Source organism: Ambystoma mexicanum, chromosome 13 (genome assembly GCF_040938575.1).
Source record: "Ambystoma mexicanum isolate Mex_15411 chromosome 13, UKY_AmexF1_1, whole genome shotgun sequence".
In the NCBI taxonomy this organism is placed as follows: domain Eukaryota; kingdom Metazoa; phylum Chordata; class Amphibia; order Caudata; family Ambystomatidae; genus Ambystoma; species Ambystoma mexicanum.
In genome coordinates, this window is record NC_090938.1 from 87,420,689 (window position 1) to 87,443,600 (window position 22,912).

Consider the following 22,912-nt stretch of genomic DNA (forward strand, 5'->3'; position numbering starts at 1 on the left):
GAAATCATTAAATGAATACCAACATTGGTTCAGTCATAACAATTGCATATAAAAATGTCCTAGGTACAGCGATTTGGTGAAAGTGCTATATAATGACAAAATATTTCTATTATAAAGGAGAGTTGAAACAGCTGAATCGTCAAAGTTCTCCAGGTGAACAAGACATTGGGTAGGTCCATCTAGTGCGGATGGGGGTGCTCTAGAGTCCTGATACTATGTCGCACTGTCTATCGTGCGTCCCAATTGGTTACATCACAGTCCTTCTGCAGGTAATGGAGCAGGACGCTGTTGATTTTGATCGGGAGCTTTCTCTGAAGGATCAGGAGGAGCTTACTCAACATCCTGAGCAGGATAGTGATGTCCTTGGTGATGGCTGTGACCTGCGTCAAGAGGGAAAATCCAAGGGCAACCCAGCTGATGTTCGTTGATCGGTTCATACACAAGGAATTGAAGTATGTTTCTTGAAAAGATGTATTCCTTGATCTTGTTGTCAGTGAGGATCTCGGGCATCGTGAAGCAACGATTGAGGACTGATGCGGAGATGTGATCCTGAGTTTGCAGTTGGGACCGTGCCTCCTTAGCAATCATGATGGTTCATAGGCAAGAGAACACACTTGTATGTGTCCAGCGAGTGAAGGAAGGAGCTGAAGAATGACCACTGGCTGTTTCCCTTCAATGGGGTATTGACACATGTGAGCAATCTTAATCTTTGTGTGATCTTTGAATGTGAGGGTACAGTCGAAAGCCTCAATAAGATACTCTTCCACTGTAGAATACTCAAGATGCGGATGAGGGGGACCTCCTTTAAGCTCTCTGGATCTGGTTTGGAAGTTGTTTACGAATAATAGTTCTGCATTTCTACTCGAGGTAGGTTCTTATTACTGTACCTGTTGTTGTACAGCTAAACCCAGCTTTGCATATCATTTCAAAGCACATGATTACCTGTCTGATGTGTCACAATAAGGGACATAGTTGGTTTGCACCCTGAAGAGTAGGGTTTGTGGTGGTGATCAGGGCAGTCTGAGTCAGTGATTGTCAAGCGGTTGGGGGCAAGTCTATCCAGACCTGCCTAATATCTCGGTTTCTCTCGCAGACTTTGGGTTTTCACGCTGTTCTCAGTGTTTGTGGGGGAAGAGTGTGGAGTCTGTGGGCTTCCCGGCAGACAGAGCAACTCCACACATGCTTCAATGTGATTGGCTAAAAACAGCCTGCTAGTAAGTGATCACATGATGATGTGGCCAGAGACAAAGTATTGATTGCAAATTCCACTTAGATTTACATCATTTGACATTGATGTTTTTTTTTTTTTTATGTGGGCAGGGCAGGTGGCCGGACTCTCGGAGAAAAGGGGTGGTGCGTCAGGTGACATCACTCTCCTGGTTTTGCTTTTATAAATGTAGGCAAGTCTGGGTCTTTCTGGGGAGAGGGGGCAGCTGGAAGACTGATTCCTTGGCTGGATGGAAGTGGTTGAGACCAACTAATTGTGATCAATGTAGCTTGGAGGGATTTTGGTTGAAATGCAGGTGGATTCGAGTCCATTAACGCATTTACATATTTTGTAATCTTTAATTATGTCCCATTTTACAGGTTCTTGTGTGCAGCCTCATTCTTTTTTGTCTGGCTCAGCAGTACAAGCTTAAGTTAAAGTTTGCCTAGTGTTCATGTCTGCACAAGAGCAAAACACGTTCCTGAGCCAACTGGCAAAGCTCAAGCCACATGTTCTCTAGGGCAGAACAGCTTCTTTTCGGTGCCAGTATAAAATAGCTAAAGGTTTTAAAAGAACGCCCATCTCACACAATTGGCTGAAAACTGTAAGCACCAAAACCCTGTGGCATGTCAGTGAGACACAGAGACCTGCATTCCCAGGCGGCTTTTTATTTGCAGAGCCTCACGAGCAGCAGCAACAATGATTCTAGTTGGAGAATTGACCCTGTACTTATTAGCTGTAATTCCTGTACTGCTTTTCTGGACCTTCTGGAAAAACCACGATGAAATGAGCCGGCTGCCTCCTGGGCCGGTTTCCTTTCCCATCATAGGCAACCTGCACCAGATAAAGGCCAAGGAAATGGTGAACTCCCTCAAAGCGGTACGTTTAATAATCCTCACCTTGTATTTCTCCACTTCAAATTATGTCATTTTTCAAAGAATCCTTGATCATTGGTGCATGGGAAATGTTTATGAGCATAAATGATATGCAATTAAATTCAGGGTAACACAATAAAACCACAATTTTAGTAGAGTGAAATGTTACGTTGAAAGCCCTGAGTTATATGTCCTTAGCATTATTTATATTTTTAGTTTCTATATTTGATACTTTCATGGTCGTATGTCTTCATGACTTTATCCTTCTGGCCAATACCATAAGAAAATACATTAGTATCATAGATGAGAGCTGAAAAGTGTACTGACTTTATCTCCTTAAATGCAATACAAATGCAAAGTACATAGTTGCAAAGGCATAATGGTTGAATGTATTCTTGACAATATGATTTGCTTTGAGAAGAATATGAATGATATCAAATGTTCATATAGTGTTTCATGCCAGAATGCCTCACACTTCAAAGTGCTGTAATAATTGCAATTTTTTCATTATGATCTAATTTAAATGTACTTATATCATCAACCTTGCAGGTTTGCAAGGTTTGAGGGGTAGATTTGGCAATGCCAGAATTATAAACTGTGACTGTTGGCGGGTCAGGAGAATCGAGGGTGGTACTTTTCTTGTAAGGAGCCAGGTCCAGCACTGCCAAGGAGGGTGCGGGGGGAGGGGGCGCACGTGCCAGTTACGCAACTAACGTGGTAATTAAAACAGTGACGTGATAGGTGACATCAGGAGTAGTGATGCCACTGCACAGGTACTATATAAGAAGTTTGTTAAGACACGGGTGCTGGCGCAGCACGTGAAGACATACAGAGGAATGGAAAGGTGTGTGTTGAATTTGCTTAGGTATAGGGTAGCGGGTGCACTGCGAGCATAGTGGGGATAGGAGTGTGGGTGCAAGGTGTTTTATGGTCTCACATCGTGGAGGGCTGCTTCAGCAGTATGCCAACATTAGAGAAGCCATGTTTTGCAGGCCCAGGTAAGGGAAGCCTTTAGTAGACAGTTCATAATAAAGGGCTGCAGGCTTTTGCGACAGCAAAGGTTTTTTTAAAAATATTGAGAAACAGTGCACAGAAATGTTGCAAGACTGAAGTTTTCCAGGAGAAAGCATGCCTATTTAAGTCTCTAGATCAGGTACTTTCGAGGCCACTGAGCTAGGCACCTGGGTGGCGGATAAGAATTGGCGGGGAAAAAGGAATCAAATACAGCTAATTAAAATATTTTCACAGTGTTGGTTAAGCTTTTAGAAACATGCCTGTAAGCAAGGTGCGAGAAGGCAGCTGGATGCCAAGAGCAATGGGTAGGGGTTGTGTAGCTTGCGACAGGGAGCCAATCAGTGGAGACAGGTTTCAGTGTTCCAAAAGTGTAACATTGTAAAGTGTCCTCGCTGTTGTCTGCAGGGCACATCACTGGTCAGGCTTGGTGAGAAGGTCTTGCCTCATGCTATCTCAAGATGCCATGTCCAATCAGTACGCAGCAGGCTATACATCTGTATATTGGCCAGTGCCAACCAATAGAAAACATGTGTTTTTAGACTGATCAGCACAATCACGTGATTGCAGGGTGGTGGTGGAAGGTTTGGATTTCACGAGGGATGTTAATGTAATTTTAGTCCAAGAAATGTTTTATCGAATAAGAATCACCATATAGGACTGTATGGTCTGACATAGTTCCACCACTCGGCTCCTGTGACCTGCACCAAAAACTTTACAAAAATGTTGTATGCTAATTTTGTAATTTGTGTATAAAAAGTATAGCTGCAGTGGGCGGCATCAAGCTCATTTCATTCAGTTCAGTTCCACTTGGCTGTCTGAACTGTATCTCAGTTGTGTGGGTCCAATACACCTGCGTTATTTCTTGCTTGGTGGATGCTCCTTTTGATTACTTTTTCTTCCCTGGGATTACTTTTTGGCAAAGGTCTCCTGGTACATTTTTGAGGCCCCAGCAAGATCCTCAGTTCCCTCAATGAGCTGAGTGTATTCTTGCTACACTTCTGGGGGTGCGGGCAGGCTGGCTGGGACCATTTCGAAGTGCACTAACGAGGAGGCTCCGCAGATTCCGAGTTCACAATGGTCTACCACAAAGGGAGGTGCTGGCAGTGGGGAATACTCTGCATTGAGAGGACTTGATTATCTCTAGAGCACGTGAGTCTACCCTTGCATGAATGTGCAGTGCTGTGCATGTGCGCACGCATTTTTTTATGGTAGATAGGACACATCCTACAGGGAGTAGGAGATCGGCTATAGTAGTCATAGATATCAGTTCCATCCCTCCGATAGGGAGAGGATTTGTGGCGGGCACATCTATAGTACAATAGATGATTGCATAGACAGTTGCAGGCTTCCATGGTGCATAGGGCAGGCAGAATTGTGTGGGCCTGTGGAAAGGGCCATTAAGTTTTGTTTATGTGTGACTGAGGTTGGGATTTGTTATGACGTGACACTCTGGGGTTATCAGGTAGGGTCTTAAGAGGTTCCTTTAGTAGGTGCAGGTTATGAGAGGACGGGAACAGTACAGGTATACATTAGGTTAATAGGGTACACGACAGGAGCCACCACCCAGGTTCTCAGCTCCAACTGCCTGGGTTCAGAACCTCTTTTACATCCAAACATTCTCTGCACTCACACAAAATTTGTACAGTGACATCACAGCTCCGGCAACTAGGAAGGACAAGACACCACCCACCTCCCTTCTTCCACAAACACAACAAAGGGAACACACAAGACACCCAAAACCTCTGAACACTGCAGGTTGAGTTCTGCACATAAAATGTCTAATAACTCCATCCAAACACACCAAATCTCTTGAAAAAGTTATGCAACCAATATTAAAAAAGAGAGCTCCTTATACTCAAGGCTGCCACCCTTGTGCCCTATGCCTGACACGCCTGAGCTCTATCCGTCCGACCTTGGGGAACCAAACTTAACCAACCCTAAACCATCACAGGAAACTGCACAACTTCCATCTGGACTACCACCCCAGGTCTTGAGCCTGCCACACCCGACTACTAACCGCAAACTTGAGAGACATAACTCGTGCAACAGGCCATACAACACAAACTGAAAAAAACATTTTATCACCTTAAAGGATCTTGCAACCAGTGAGGATGAACAGCTTGCAGATAAGGACCTTTCACAGTGCAATCTTACCTACAATCCCGCAGCCGATGACCCTTGTGCCTTTGTTTCTTTTGCAGTTCCTCAATACCTGGGTCTGCTTTGGAAGACCAGCTTATTGCCCTCTGTTATGACTATGGGGTCATCAGGTAGGTCCTTAAGCGGTTTCTTTATTAGATGCAGATTACAAGAGGACAGGTGTACATTAGGGTAACAGGGTACAGGACAGGAGCCCATTAGCTTCCGCCACCCAGGCTCCCGAGGTCCATGAACTAACCCTAATACTCTCTGCAACACTGAGCCAACATGCCCACTCAAATCTCATACAACCACCTTAAAGGATCCAGCAACCAGCGAGGATGACAACTTGCAGAAAAGGAACTTTCACAGCACACCAAACATCCCACTCAAACTAGCCTCAAACTACACGCATCATCTCCTCTCCCTTTTTCCTAAACAAAGATGAAACATTGAGGGTACAACCAAGAAAACACACACAGGTAATAGGTGAGATAGAACATCTGAGCAGTGTCAGACCAACAAACATAACTGAACCAGCTTCCCCATCATAAACTTCTGGCCACGATGATTAGAATCGCACCAAAAACACCCCAACGTAAATGCAGAGCAAGGGCTCGCCGTACGTACATGCCTTGACCGAACTCCTCACATCTAAATTCAGCATAAACCTTCATGTGTCCTCTCCTCAAGGGGAAGAAACTGAACAAGATCTGCCAAAGCTACAAATGAGCTAAGCTAAATATTTCCCACAACACCCAGCCAACATGCCTACTCCAAAAAGCTGATAGGAGAACAGGAAGAAAAAAAAATTTCTAACACTGACTGGACCTAGTCAAAACAAACCATTTATCAGAACATTACCATGAAACCCAGCCTGCAACGAACAACACTAAAACCAAACGCCACCATGTGTACAGAGATCTAAAACAGAAGTGATGTACTGAGAACCAGCAATAAGGAGAAAATTCCAACCGTGTCACAATCTTCATCTTCCATCATAACACCCTTTTTTAACGTGGTGTGATGCACTTTCATCACACACACACACACACACACACACCCATACACACACACACACACACACAGACACACCGGTAACTTACGTAACAACACTTTTCAAAGTGCTAGATATCTCTCATCACACACACACTCACCAAGTGTAAAGCACACTGGTAAGTAAACATACACAGTAGATTAACACCAAACTCAACATGACTAACCACCACCAAAACACTGCATGGTTAACTTCTCCAAAGTGAATCACACACGCATATCACTTCAATGTACGCAATGATGAATACAAATATTTGCTTCATAAACCAACACTACCCAAGCAAAGCCTCAGAGGTTAAAGCTCATTTGTGTTAGGCAGAATCATATGCAGTACCCTCTGGGAACACCAGACACAATTAAGACTACAAGTGCAAGTACAAATTCACCTTTGGTAGAAGCCTGTACTACACAGTAAATTGGTAGCGATGGCTGAGTAGCCAAACTTATCTCAAGAGTAAAGTGAGCAGTATCAGACGTTACACAAAGGACAGCAATTGCTATGGTTCAAACAAACACTGACTCAAGGTTGCTAAGTAAAAGAATATACATTTATTTACACCATCAGTTATAAATCAGTTCATTAATATAAAGCAGCAGAAATCACAAGCTTAATACACTACACACCACCCAATTAATTCTGGACAAGTTAAGCTCAAAATGAAGTGTGAGAAAAATGGCACTGCAGCAAATTAAAAAGGGAGGGAAAGATAAGGTTATTCAAAATCAAGCAGCACCAACATGTAAGTAGGCAGGGCAATCTAGAAAAGGCTTATTACAACTAGGATTCAAATCATTAGGCCTGGGCCAATGTTAATGGTTCAGAGTCTTTGCAGAGGATCACACAGTTCAGAGTAGTTCACGGTTAAGTCTTTGCCAAGAGTTCGAAACAAAGTTGGTCGACAGAAAAGTTATTTAAAAGAGTAGAGAAGAACAAGCCCTTGGATTAGCAAAAGATTTAAAACACTTTCAGCGTGGTCGGACAGAACGAACGACCGGATTTGAATCGTACCCTAGTAGAAGAAGAATGCTGTAGCTGAGGCAGAAGTTCCTTGCAGGTCCTGCAGGCTCACGGTTCCTGAAGCGACTGTCGGACTGACAAGAAGGAGGAAGACTGGAGGGTCCTGCACTGCCCAGGGAAGACACCAGCAGAAGAGCAAATCAACAAATAAAAGGTGCGCTCCTTAAAACCCAAACAGAGTTCAATCCTCCTGGTTATTCACTGCAGCAGTGCACAGCAAATTTGACCAGGGGAGGGAGGCCTTGCTTGGTGTTTGGCAAACTGATTGGTCCCACCAGCTCAAGGTAAGAAGATTCCTTGCAGATCTTCTCTGTCATCGAAGTTTGGGAGATTGGGACTCACAGCAGGGCTTCACCGGGAGGTTCAGTAGTTGCTGTATTCCTCTTCCTTCAGCTTCTCTTTGGTTCTTTCGATCCAGTGGCGACTCTGCCTTCCAAGTCCCAGAGACCTGCTTTTTATGGAGTGTTCCCCCATTCACACAGCCTGGCTGTCAATCACACAGCAGGGGGGCTGTCCTGGCAGGAAAGTCACCTAGCCAATGAAACAAGAGTGCGACTTGTGTCTCCAAGGAGATCCTGTGCAGGGGGCCTAAAACCCCTCCCTCACATCCTGTCCACCCAGACACTCAGGCACCTAAGGAGGGCTTCTGTGCAGAAGCCGGCCAAAGAACAGCGAACAAAGGAACCAAACCTAGTTTGGCACGCAGAGTAAAACATGAGAAAGACCTTTACAAAATGAAATGGCAAATAAACCCAGCCGGAACCAAATAAAATTAAAAGGGGTCCAGCGGATTAAAGTTCGAATCTACTAACATAGCCTAAAACTGTACCAAGGCAATGTTCATAGTCCGCGGTAGGAAATAAATGGTAGATACCACTGCCATCAGCCAAATCTTAAAGAAAGGGGAACAAATTAATGTTCCATGAGAAACAGACAAAAAGGGATAACTATTAACCCTTTCCAGTACTCTATGGAAGATAGTTTGTACTGGGTCTGTGAATTTAAAAAGACTAATAAAGTCAATGGCAACTTTACATGTTTACAGTAGTCAGTCCCAGAAAATGGAGTTTAAAGTGGGAAGCCTGAAAAAGACAACCCTGTGTCACTGCACTAAAGGGCTGTGTGACACACAGTAAAAAGATGATGTCTATGGAGTTGGTGAGACTCCACAGTCTATGAACACAAACATTTTAAACACACAGCAAAACACATGTAAGAATGGGAAAAAAGGCTCACACTCTTACCAGATGAAAAATAAATCTAGCCATTCTGGAGAACCCCCGCCCAACTAAGGGACAGGAGGATTTAATCCACTCCTGGATGAATCTCTTCGCTCTTGTCTGTAATAAACATCCTAGAGAGACCATCAGCATTTTGGTGGTGACATCCTGCTCTGTGCTCAATGGTGAAATCAAACCCTTGCAGACAGATTGACCATCTTAGTAGTTTTGGGTTCTCCCCTTTGATTTGCAGTAACCATCTCAAGGGTTGGTGGTCTATCTGAATCACAAAGGTAGATCCATACAAGTATGGTCTAAAATTTTTCAAAGACCACACAATAGCAAACCATTCATGCTCAATGGCTGCCCACCTTGTTTCTGGTTCCGTCAGCGTCCTGCTGATGAAGCAAATGGGGTGCTCTCTACCTTTCTCATCCAGTTGACTAAGGACTGCACCTATATCTGTATTGGATGCATCGGTCTGCACAATTAAGGGTTGGTTATAATCAGGAGCTCATAGGACTGGAGCACGACAATGGACTTTCTTCAGGTTTTTAAAGGCTTGAGTGCACTCCTCATTCCATCTAACCTTTTTAGGGAATTTTGGAGAGGAGATCACATTCAAGGGAGAAGCTATGGACCCATAGTTCTCTATGAAATTCCTGTAAATCCCAGTGAGACATAGGAAGGTGATCACTTGGGTTTGAGTTGTAGGGGGAGGCCAGTTTTGTACAGCTTGTACTTTGCGAGGCAATGGCCTTATTTCACCTCCTCCTACCTCATGACCAAGGTAGACCACTTTTCTCTGACCAATTTGACATTTGCTTGTCTTTATGGTCATATGGGCCTGCTCAAGAGCCTGCAAAACATATCTGAAGTGATCAGTATGTTCTTCCCAAGTAGGGCTGAACACTGCAATGTCATCTAAGCATGCCATGCAGCAGTCCTCCATCCCATTCAGAACTTGATTGACCATCCTTTCGAATGTAGCAGGTGCATTCTTTAATCCAAAAGGCATAACCTTAAACTGGTAGAGGCCTGCTGGGGTTCAAAATGCAGTTTTCTCCTTGGCATGGTCTGTCAGGGCTATTTGCCAATAGCCTGTCGTCAGATAAAATGTACTGAGGTGCCTGGCTGAACCAAGGCTATCCATCATTTCATCTGTCCTTGGTAAAGGATGGGCATCAGTCTTAGTGACTGTGTTTAGAGCTCTATAGTCTACACAGATTCTCAACTCCTTGGATCCTGCCTTTGGTACTTGAACAACTGGACTAGACCATGGATTTGTAGATGGCTCTATAACCCAGAGATCAAGCATCTTGTTGACCTCTTCCGTTATGTGGGTTCTTACATGGTCTGACATTCTGTAACCTCAGCTTTTCACAGGTAAACAGTCACTGTGATGCTGGAAATGCATTGGAGGGACAGGGCCTCCCTGTCCTTTTCCTGTAGTCCTTTTTCTTTTGTGTTCTGTATTGTTTTCTGCCCAGGAGTCCATATTGGACCCCTGGCAGTGCAGCTCTTACTGTTTTTTTAATTTCTTTATTTTTTTTAATTTTATTGTTGTTTCAATCAAGAAAAACTTGATTTTTCAACTTTACAACAACACAAATAAAAATATAAAAAACATATATAAAATGAACTATTATTTTCAAAAATAAACAACAGTGAAGTAACACATAAATACAAAATCAGTTATGAAAAAATCTCATACAAGTCAAAACAATATATTAAATAAATACAATTTTCTGACGTTCAAGTTAAATTGTGATTCATACGCTATTTTGACGAGTGATTTATGTTGAATCAGTTCATGTTTGAGGTAATAAAAGATTACAATTTTCTTTGTACCAACATTTTTTCTTCTTTTTTTCCACCAATTTTAAACCATATAAAAAAATGTAAATAGCATATCTGACTGATTTTCTCTTTGTATGAAATAATAAATTCCACAATTCTGCAATAGTTATAATACACGATCCTTGAAATAAGGGCTTAAAAATCAATACCATTTGGGGAAGTAATTTCACGCAATCAGTGCACAAATGTCTCAGCGTTTCAGGAGTAGACTTACAAAATTGACAAGGTAATGCATTGAACGCTAGAATTTTCCATCTGCACAATATCTCATGTGTCGACCATATATTTAAACGAAAGTGCAGGAAATCATCTCTTTAGCAGGAATTTGGAAAAGAGGGTTAAGTAAGGTTCTGTCATGCCATATCGTTTTAAATTGAATGGATTATCTTTGAACGCCTGATATGTAAGGCTGGCACGCCTTGTTTGAACCAATCATTTTTCCATAGATGTTTTTTAACATTTTCGGGATTTTCGACTAAAGTTGATGCGGACAGATTCAATTCCACAAGGATTCCAAGCGCCTTCGTCCTCCATGCTATAGGAAATTCATCTTCAGATTTTAATAGGCAATTGGCACTGATACACAAAATGCCAGTGACATTAATGGCCATTAAACATTTCCTATAGAGAGAGCAGAGTTTCCATTTGTAGGAGGCATATAATGATAGTAACCCTAATTTATGCCTCAATATACATGTGGGTTCAGACATAGGGAGATTCAGAGCGCGTTTCCAATAGTACGCCTCAATTACTATCCAGTACTCATCGGTTTTAATTTTGAAAGCTTCGGTGCCATATGTGACTACAGCAATTCATTTCTGTTTGTAGTAAATAATGATGGGCTTTAGTGAAAATGTACAGTACTTGGCTTTAATCAGGCATGCCTGGGACACTATCATTAACGCTTTTTGTTTCAAGTGGTGTTCTTGTTCTACTATATTCAGTTGTTGTGTTATCAATGTCCCCAGGTATATATATATGATGAAACTGAATCCAAGTTTGCAGTCTGTAGAGGACAATGATGGAGTTTGGACCTCTGCTTTAATGTACCAAACTGGATGACCTTAGTTTTTGTGACATTGACTGAAATATAATTATCTAGACAGTACGTTTCTAGGGATTTCAATAGAGCACATAGTCCATTGGGTGTTTTAGAAAACAAAACCATGTCATCTGCATACAATAGATGTTGAATCGGAATACCATTGATTCTTGGTGAATCGGTCACAATGGATTTAAATCGTAAATTTATATCCGCTATAAAAAAATTGAATAATGCAGATGCTAGCAGGTACCCATGTTTCAGGCCTCGTGCAGTGTTGATAAAATCAGAGAGTAGGCCATTATTATATAGTCTAATCTGAATGGTGGTGTCAGAATGAAATTCAATGATCCATTTTAAAATTGACCATGGACAACCACTATTCATACATTTTTTGTATAGCAATTCGCGCGGAAACACGTCGAAAGCCATACGAAAATCAATAAAGGCCACGTATAAGGCTTGTTTCTGTTCATGGGCTCGGTAGATGACACTATTAAGAGTAATGATATTTATTGCTGTGCCTAGTTCTGGTAGAAAACCAGTCTGAAATATATCAAGAAGGCAGTATATTTTCAGCCACATATTAAATTGTTTGAGGACCAGGCTTCCGAAGATCTTGCCCGGACAATCGAGAAGGGCAATTGGCCGACAGGCCTTTGGGTCGGTCCTATTGCCCTTCTTGAATATAGGCACTATGATCGATTGCTTCCATGTCCGTGGGATTTGGCCAGTGGTAAATGCATTCTCAAAGATCTGCATCAGAATCGCAGCCCATTCTTGCACCTCCATTGTGCAACCCGTCCGGCCCACTAGCTCACGATCGACTTAGGGTCTGATGCAACCTAGAATTTCATCAATATCTATTGGAAAGGAATGGGGCATAGTTATGAGCTGTAGCGACCGAGTCAAGTCTGGGAACAGGGATTGGTAAAGATCTTTAAAATGTGCTTCCCAGCCCTCATTTGATATAGGATTTATCAACACTGCTTCCTGAGTCCTTAGGGTGGCTCCATTTAGACATGCCCAGATGCCACTTGTTGATTTACTGACTAACTGATTTAACATTTGCTCACCGTTTTCTTGATGAAGACACATTTTTTTCGCTCTTTCAGCCATTGTGTATTTCCCTGTTTCAATCTCTTTTTCATATTAGGTTGCATACTGGTGGGATAATGTATCAGATTGCGCAATGCATGTCTTAAGCCAGCTTTAGCTTGTTGAATTTTAAAATCAAATGAATGCCGATGTTTGAATATTGTGGTCAAATCAGGAATGATGGATTGCTTAAATATCTGCATCTTTTGGACGTAACAGTCCTGGACATTAATTGGGAAAGAATTAAACATTTTATTGAGGCTATTTCCAAATTGGATTAGTTTCTCGGAATTATATCTCAGGCGATTGCCAAAATTATTTACGCTAATGTGTGACAAATTCACATTCTCCTGCTGGATCTGCCAGCCAGTAGGAAACTTAAAGCGCATAATTAGCCTATTGTGGTCACTCGCACGGGGTGGTACTTCATCCATAGATTGTACTTGGGAAAGGAATTTGTTATTTACATAGATATAATCCAATATGGCACACTGTAAGCCTCTTTTCCAGGTGATGCGAGAAGGGGCATTCCCGTTACATACATTGTTTAACATGATAAACCCCTGTCTTTCATAATCCTGGTCCAAATGCTCTCGTCATTTGTCTGGGTTAAATTGGTGTCAGAGAGCAAGTGAAGATTTAGATCACCTACTATTAATACATTTTCAATACTATTATTCATGGCTATATTATCCAGATGCCATAATAGATGTGTAAAGAATAGGTCTGATGTTAGATTTGATTTACTCGAATATACGTTAAGGATGATAATATCAACTGTGGCTCTAGCAAGTCTCACAACTTGGAAGAAGGGGTAGGGGGAATAGTACTCTTCTCCTATAAAGCCACATGTTTTTTTGACTGCTAATAGGAGATCACCGGATGGGTGGCCCTTTGATTTTTTCACGGCCATGGTGCTAAAGAGTATCTGAGAGTCCCAAATGGGAGTCTCAATGAGCCACGTCTCTTAGAGTGCAATGATGTCATATTGCTCAAGGTCACTCCTACTAGAGTTTATAAAATGGTTGTGACCTCTGGTGTTCCAAGAGACTAGGCTAGGAGGGCCCTCAGTGAGTCTCTGTTATGAACTCACCCCGTAGTTCTGTACAAATGGCATTGTGATTTGCTTTGCTTCAACACCTCTGGATGGTACATTTTGGTTAGATCTATATATTTTACTTAATTTTTTCAGCCTGACCACAATTTGTAAGATTGACCTGAGGCAATATAAAAGCAAGATCAAATAGGTTCATTCTGGCCTGCTATAACATGTTATGTTCTAGGCCAGATCTCACGTATATATTTGCTTCAAAGGAGTCTTCCTGATTCACAAACCCGACTAAGTCGATGCCAGTTGTGGTCAGATCTTTTAAAGTTGAAATTTCTGCAGATATATTGAGGATGCTCGTTCGATTGAGCACATAGCTCTGAAAGGGCAATGCTCTACACTTCAGGTTTAGACAGTGAGTGCCTAATTGCTTGGCTAAAGTAGATGTATTTCGACTTGATAGTACTTGCAACGATTGCTGTACTTGTGTAGGAGCATAGGAGCTATTATCTGGATGTTGGATCTTTTGACTAGTTGATGTCGAAGGCCCTTGAATCAGAGGTCTGACACCCGGAAATGGCATATTAGATTGTAAAGTTGAATTTGTATTATGAATTTGTAAGTCCACCATATAGGAGTCAATCGATAACTTGATCATTTCTCTTAGATCTTGTTTGCACAAAATGGCTGGTGTGGATGACTCCATGCTCTTTACTTGAGCATTCAGGGTTTTACATGCCATCTGTGCTTGATCTTGTGGAGTTTCTATAAAATTCTGTTTCACTGTTACTAGACATCCTTTGCTCTGTTCAGGCATCATCGGTCTGATCACCCTCAAGGGAGCTTACTCAGATTTCTGGCCAATTGTCATGTTTGTAAAGGTATTAGGCTTAGTTACTCTGCTGGGCCAATAGATTTAGTGATGACCTTTGGTGGGACATCTCGCAGGGGAAAACTTGTTGTCTGTTGTGACTGATATGCCTTGATAGATTCTCTAATTTCTTCTCGTAGGCTTCCAATGGTTGATTGAACTGGTGAATTCCCAGTATCAGATGAACTGGATAGAACATCAGGATTCATCTGATTATTCTCAGTAGTCTTGTTCGCATTCACCAGAGGTGCTATGATTTAATTTGAACTTTGGATGGATGGTGCAACGTTTTGAGAGGCTACTTATCTTTAGAGTGCTACTAGATCATATAATGGTTTATATGATGGTGCTGCTAGAGGAACTGATGCCGGTGTATTAGATAGTAGCAGCTTTTTTGCAAGTCTCGAATGGGCTTTTATGTATTTACGCCCTTTCGCTTTCGCCTTTGTGAAATGATTTTTAGCGTTTAACTTCGTGGGCCTCTTCATTCCGTCTTTTGATGGCTCAAGATGGCATATTCCAGCTGCCTGTGCATTGGTGCTCAATGCAAACAATTCAAACATGTTCTTCGACTTTAACAAGACAGACTCGTCAATTGATTCAGACAAACGGAAGTATGGGTTGATTCTTTTTCAGTAGTTGTTGGTTATCAATCGACTGGCTGCCTGTCCTGGAAACGTCCAGTATCACAATTGAAGTTGGATGATCTTTTGATCCAGCAATGTGAGATTCTGGCTCTTCTAAAGGTTGAGTGGAGACTTTAGATTGTGTTTGCTCAATTTCCTTAGTAGCCTCAGTTAGGTTGTCATGTTCTATTTGTATAACATCCATCATAACTTTAGCATCTTGCACAGTGGTTCTCTCTTTAAGAAGTTTTTCGAGTAACTTTTTTCATACAATTTAGCTAATGATAACAATGCAGTATTCATTGCACTCAGTGTATTGTTGAGTGGCGGTGCCACACGAAACGAAAACCGCTTGGACTGCACTTTTTGGATAAAGAAATCAGAGTCGCGAGTTTTCTCTTGAAATCTGGTACATCGTGGGATTGGGGCTATGAACGAAAGCGACTCTTCAACTGCTTCAGCGTACGACTGTTCTAAGGCATTTTGGTGTTGCAGATCAGTATCACGAGTTCTGGAGTGAGAGGAAACTTTCATTGCAGTAGTAAATTGGCATGATTTCTCGGAATGGCTGTGCATAGGTTCTTCTTGCAGCTGAATTAGATCGCCGGAATTAGAGCAGATATATATAAAATATCATCTTCAGGAATTTCAGAGCTGCTTGTCGTACCATAAAGTCAAGAGTTTCTTTGTCTATCTCACCCGCCAAAGTTAAGCATTCATGTGCTCTGCGAAGCCTTATTTGTGCTTCCACAGAGCATCTAATGGGCTCCATGATTTGGGCAATAGTTTCAGTGGGCACGAGCATCCCACTAGTATTAGACTCACACTTTTTGCTAGGGAGCTCTGTTTCCGGACTGTGTGGATGTGTAGTCAACTGTTGCAATTCTACAGGATGCAGCTTGCCTGGGATGAGTGCTGACTCTAATGTCGTGTCAGTAACTTCACTAGATGTAACTATTCTGCCATCTCCAGTCGCATTGGATTTGGGAGCTATATCTAACATGGGCATTTGCTTTTCTGACATTTTCATGATAGTAATGGGAACAATAGACAATGTAGGAATTTGTTTTTCTAACATTTCTGTATCAGAGACTGGTGTTTCAACTATGATTGGGACAGGTTGAGGCCTTGGTTGAACAACCGATTCTGGTGAAGTGTTTAGAACAGCTGAACTTGGGTGTGCTACCGTCGTGCATATCTGCGGTTGCTTTGCTCAGCTTGACTCAGTCACGCCTTCTGCCCCTGCTTGTTTATCAGTATTGTAGTAAGAACGAATGTCTGCAGAGAGAGAGAGAGAGAGAGAGCACCGTGGTCTGGCACTCGATAAGCCTACTAATTGGAATACTGATTTGTCCAATGTGCATTTGGTAGAAATCGTTTGTGAATTAATTGGGGAAGATGGCAACCCAACCACTCGAGGCATACCCGATTTCAGGGTAAACTTCTGTGCTGCCATTCTCTCACAAACGTTTGCAAAAGGTGATTGGAACAAACTTCAGTTAAGAATGAAATATTGTGGCGCTATAGATCGTTGGGCAAAATAAAATAAAGAGAAAAAAAAAGAAAAAAAGAAAACTGCAATTAACTGTTAGTGTTCGTAGCGATGCCTGCGCTGTAAGCTAGTACTCTAGACAGCCAGACAGTACCACCACACTTAACCACTGCACTTCCTCCACTGCGCGCGCGCCACTGCGCGGGTGCAGATCATATATAGGAGGCGGGACAGAGGTTCTGCAGTAAACGGTGAAAAGAAAAAAGCTCTATTACCAGTCTCTTAACATATTTACAAAAGTTCTTTTGCAAAAGTCACTTGTCGATAGGTTAGAAACACTCATACCAAGTCCCAGTAACCAATCAGGAAAGTCGGATGCAGTACGTCACACGGCAAACGGATTCCATGAAGCAGGAGAAGCAGGAGAAAAATGGGGACAGCCAGACAGTACCACCACACTTAACCACTGCGCTTCCTCCAGTGCGTGCCTGTTTTTGGTTTGGTGTACAGACCCATGGGATACCCTTATGGCCCCCATGGGTTGGGGTGCAACCCTGTGTCCCTAGTGTATGTTTTTGGGCACCTGTGTGTGGCCCACAGAGCAGGGTATGGGCTGGTGGCAGCTCCATGCTGAATTTGACAGGTGCTCTGAGTATCCTCCATTTTGGGATATCCAGGCCCTGCCATTGGAATCAGTTGATTCCTAATAGGAAACAAGATGGCCCTCTGGCCTCTTGCTTTCTATTGCCTGTTACCTTGTTTTCCCAAAGTCCTGGAAAGCCCTGACTCTGTCCCTTCCCCCTGACTGGATGTGGGGTGGAAGTTCCATATATGGTGTTGCTGTGAAGTCCAGGCCAGACTGGCTGGAGCCTTCCCAGTGACTGTATGTTGTGGTTACACCCTGTGGGTCGGACCTGGGTGAATGGAGAGTGTGACCAATATACACTTCTTGTTGTGGATGTCTGGTTATTGGTGTTTGACACAATGACTGAGATAGCCCTGCCTGAAACTGGTATGAATGCAGTGTGTAGTGTTGAATGGCTGGGTACTTGTCCCAATACATATTCCTTGTTGTGAGTGTCTGAGAGGGAGGTGTATGGCCTGAGTGGACTGTATGCCTGATTGGCTGACTGACCGCATGAATGCCCATCTGTATGATTGGCTGCTGAGTGTGACCCAGCAGTGTGGCTGAGAGACAGAATAGTATATATGGGGACCTCTCACCACTGGAAATTGTTCAGAAGCTGAGTTGACACTTGAAGAGTAACTGGAACTGCGTATCCTTGACACCCAGCTGGAACAAGAAGAACTGCTGCTGCATTTGTTTCGAACTGATCCGAAAGCTGTCGAGTTCATCAAGGACTGTTTCGAGAGAGGACCTGGTTAGGCGCTCTCTCTTCCCATGCTCTGAGGAACCATCGAGCACCGTTAACCTTTGCCGAAGCTCCCTGCAAGTCAGACCCTCGAAAGACTGCTGACCGGAAATGGGGACCGCTGAGGAGAACAACGTAAAGCACCCAGACATCAACGCCGTCGAAGTCCACTTAATACCCCAATTAAGAGTCATCAGATCTGAGGATTTCTCTTTTGTGGAGCCTTTATGCACCACTAATCCTAATGTGACAGCTTTGCATTGCACGGTCCTGGCCTCGGCTCAGCTGATCCGTAAACACAGAGTCAATTTAGCGCAGGTAGGACTAGGAGTAGATGTGAACCCTGACGATGCAGACCCCCTGATCAAAGATGATCCCAAGTCAATTAAAATTGATAATAAAACTAAGTTGCCTTCCCTCACTGGAAACCAAGTGCAAATGTGTGACATTCAGAACACTCTTAAATGGCTTGCGGAAGCTTTGCCATTGGCAATAAATAGACCCTGAACTTGCTCCTTACTATCCTGGAATACCAGGGGTTTTAAGCACTTTACTGTAACTAATGGGTCATTATCTTTTATTATGGATTATTCTTTCTTTATGTTGCAGGAAACTTGGTTAATTGCACCAATTATAATAGATGGTTATAAATTGTACCAGACCTATGCTAAAAAAGGTCCGATGGGGAGACCTTATTGGGGACTGATGATAGGGGTAAGAAAATCTATAACATCCAGAGAAATAGCTACCGATTCGGAGGATAACATCAATGCGGTGGAGGTGGTTATTCCCTTTAAGAATAACTGGACTAAACTTTTGCTGGTCAACATTTATAACCCCTACGATGCATCAAAGAGCGATACAAGATAAACTGCATGATCTTTTTATCGAGTGGACCAATGAATGTCCAAATAGTTGTATTGTCCTTGCTGGGGATTTTAATTGCTCTATGAAAGGGGATGGAGGTACGACCAATAATAAGCGTTTACACCCGCACCCCCTCATGTCTCAAGATTTCAGCGACGTTGAAGGGGAGAAGTGGCTGTGTTTTATGAAAAGTTGGGAATTGGAATGCCTGAACGGTCGAACTATGAGTGACCGTCCGGGACATTTCACCTGGAGAGCAGGTGTTGCTTGTCACACCCTAGATTATTGTATCATCAGTCCTGAGGTGGCATCCTTAGTCAATGACATGGTAATAATAGATAATGATTGGAGTGATCACAGAGGCTTAAGTCTAAGTTTAGATTGTGCTTTTGATTTTCCCCCAAGAATAGCAGTAGGAAGCTTGCTGGTTAACCATGCCTGTTCGTGACTAATATGGTCTGAGGAAAATATATCTAAAGCTTGTCATGACTGTGGCGAGTGGAATAATGATTATTATACTAAGTTTGTCAATTGTACAGTTGAAGACTTAGAAGGATGGATTTATAATTTTACAGCTAAATATGTAACAAAAAAATCATTATTTGTCATTAAAGAACGGGGCGCGACTGAGGTCTATGACAGGACAATTCGGGGTGCTAAACGGACCCTGAGAAGGGATATACGTAGAATTAGAACTAACACATATCCTATCATGTATATACATACCAAGGTTAGAGAGATAAAAAACAGATATAGGACATGGTTAAAATACTGGAAAAGATCGCAGAAATTGGCTAATTGGCAAAAAACTGTGAGAACTATCTGTTCAAGAAACGCCCGGAACATCTGGACACTTCTGGGAGAAGCTAGGGGGAACAGGGTAATCCCCCAGATTAACCCAATTGATGCCGAGGAGTGGGTTAACTTCCTGGAGACACGCAATGGCACGACGGTAGCTCATCCTGCAATATGTGCTACTACTTGCAATGTCCCTGAGTTGTTCCCTGTTCATTTGGAAGATCTGATAGACAAGATTACCAAACTTAAAGCCTCTCGAGCCCCGGGCCCAAATGGTCTTTCCAATCTTCTTATGAAGAGTAATCCAGTCTTCTGGGCTAATTTTCTGAAAATTCTTTTTGAAAAAGTCCTAAAGGACGGGATGATTCCAGAGACATGGCAAAGAGCTATCTTAGTGCCGGTATTTAAAAAAGGTAACAGGTCTGATCCAGGTAATTATTGTTTGCTCTCCATGTTAGATTGTTCTGGCAAACTATTTGCCTCCTTATTATTGCAGAAATTACAGTTCTGGACAGAGAAGGAAGGGATTCTGGACCGCTTTCAAAGTGGATTCAGAGTCGGTTATTCTACTATCCAGAATCTTTATATTATGAATAGCCTCAGAGATAAAGCCTTATCTCCTAATAACCCGCCTCTGTATCCCTATATATTGATTTTAAGGCTGCGTTTGACACGGTAAATAGAGAGAAGCTATGGAGGAAGCTTAGGGGTCTGGCATGCCCTGAAGGATTGCTCTATTATCTACAACTATTACATCATAACACTTCTGTACAGTTGAGGCTGGACGGAAGTGGATCTACTACTAGGGTGGTAGAGCAAACTAGAGGAGTGAAACAGGGATGTGTCACTGCACCCATATTATACAATTTGTTTGTCTCAGATATCCCTGAGTGTTTGGGAATTGTGAGTAATTGCCCTCCTAAAGTTGGTGCTCAGCACTGCTCAGTCCTGGCCTATGCAGATGATGTGGTCATTTTCGACCACACATTCAGTGGCATATTACGCTCGGCTAAGCGGCTCTGGGAATATGCGGAGGAGAACGAACTCACAATCAACCAAACGAAAACTGAATTGATCCTGTATAGTCATGGCAAAGTGAACCGCCCTAGAATGATAATAAGAGGACAGGAAATTCAATATACCAACTGCTATAAATACCTAGGAGTTGAATTTGATTGTAAGGGAAATTTCCATTCCTGTGTTCAAGCCCGTAAAATAAAAGCAGCACAATTAACCTCCATGATATGTCAGTTCTCGCGCAATAAAAGTGGATACTCTGTGTGGGCAGCTCGCCAACTCTACATCCAGAGCCTAATTCCTATGGTAATTTATGGGCTGGAAGCTTTAATCCACTTAGATCTGGATTGGCTTCAGGTACTGGAGGGTCGTTTTTGGCGTAAGCTGCTGGGTTTGCCACAGGGAATACCAATGGCAATTCTAAGATTAGAGCTCGGCTTACCTTCCCTAAAAGCTCTGGTCTTAAAGAAGAGAGCAGAAATTTACATTAAGGTCCAGGTCACCCCGATTAATCCTCTCCTGAGGACGGTAAAAGAAGATATTGTTGGGAATAAGCAGGTCTATTTTGTGAGAGAAATGACTGTCTTATTTGAGATGATCGAATGGACCCCTAACTTGGGAGATAAGTATGAACATCCGAAGGCACAAATGGCGGAACGTCTTAAAATTTGGGACTGGCAGAATAATTTTAGACATCTTGCGAGTCTTCACAGCTATGAGTTCACATCTTATGTATTATACACTTTTAGAAGGGCACAAAGATATTTAAACCTTTGCCCTTCGAATAATCTGAGACGTTTTCTATTACTTCTACGTATTAATCACCTCCCTATTCTAACGGTGTTGGGCCCACAACGGGCCATCCCCAAAATTGAGCGTTACTGTAGGATATGTAAGAACAAAGCCTCACTTGAAACTGCGAGACATGTCCTCACATTATGTCCTAGACTAAGTTTAGTCTATATAAAACACTACAGCAGATATGTACATAATCTTGACCATATCAAATCTAAAGTCTTCTGGAATGGATGTATCAATACCTTGAATCCTAGTCTACATTTGGCTCTATACAGAGTATGGTATATGGTTAAGGGAAAACTTGAAATTTAAAACTTGAAATTTGAAACAGGTGGACTGGCCAGCCTCCCGGTAAATAACAGTGGGAATGAGTCTCCATACGAAGTTATGTGAAAACTTAAAGGTGCTTGTGACCCATGAAATTTGTAATAATGAAATGCAAGTAAATATTTTAAATATTTTAAATACACTTCCCTTTTTTTTTTTTTTTTTTTTTTTAATCCCACATTTTATAATTGGTTGTTCTATTCTAAGTTGATGTTTTGCATTATTGTAATAAGAATTTAGTTTTTGATTTATGTTTAAAGTTTTTGTTCAAAAAACTGTATCACATTAAATAAAATAAATTAAAAAAAAATAATAATAAAATAAATATATATTTGCCATTGTGGATTTTCTGAGCACACATTGAGTTATTGTGATAACTCCTGAGAAGCTAGGCCTTGATTGCTCGACCAGCGCTACCCTATAGAGAATCTTGGCTGGGGTCCTCTGTGCCTCTCCTCTGCCATATAAAGAGCGGGAGTACAGACACCCCCCTCCAGTCTTTACAGTCACCAGTTAGAATTTCATGCTGGCCCCAATGGGTCAAGCCTGGTGAAAGTGAAACAGGGAGGCAAACTGATTTAACAGAAACTTGCACTCATCCTGTTGTTCGGATGTCAGATTAGAAGAGAGATTAACTCCTTCTATCTTCTCATCTGAAGGTTGGCATCTGAACAGGTCAGGTAGAGGTTCACTCTCCTCCTCCTATTGAGCTGAAGCTAGAAGCAAAGCTCCCACTTCTGGTCTTGAGACATATGCCTTCAAATGGTTGGTGTGAAAGATTCTGGGAGCCTCCTTAGGTCTTCCTAAATCCCCCAGCTAGTTCACCTCTCCAAGTTTGCCCACAACCTTGAAGGGTTGTATCCATTTGTCCTGCAAGCCCCTCTGCCTTGCTGGCACCATAACTAGTACAAGCTGGTCTTGAGCGAACTCAACTATGTTGGCCTTCTGGTCATGCCAATGTTTGACCAGAGCCTGACCTGCTTTTAAGTTATCACTAGCTTCTTCCATCATGTGTGGCATTCTCCTCCGGAGACCTATCACATAGTCAGTCACTCTGACTGGCTTGGGGGAAGGAGCACTCTCCAACCCTTCCTTAATTAAGGCCAAAGGGCCTCTGACTGGATGGCCATAAAGAAGTTCAAAGGGACTGTACCCAACATCCTCCT

General features: G+C 42.4%; 1 protein-coding gene across 1 annotated transcript in view; it reads left to right on the forward strand.

Annotated features, from left to right (window-relative positions):
• Positions 1 to 1,904: 1,904 nt before the first annotated feature.
• LOC138520913 (cytochrome P450 2A13-like) overlaps positions 1,905 to 22,912 on the forward strand; it is a 314,460-nt gene continuing 293,452 nt past the window's right edge. Inside the window, exon 1 of the mRNA XM_069633340.1 lies at positions 1,905 to 2,086. Coding sequence (XP_069489441.1) covers positions 1,907 to 2,086 — 180 coding nt within the window. The 5' untranslated portion in view covers positions 1,905 to 1,906. The remainder of the gene's footprint in view (positions 2,087 to 22,912) is intronic.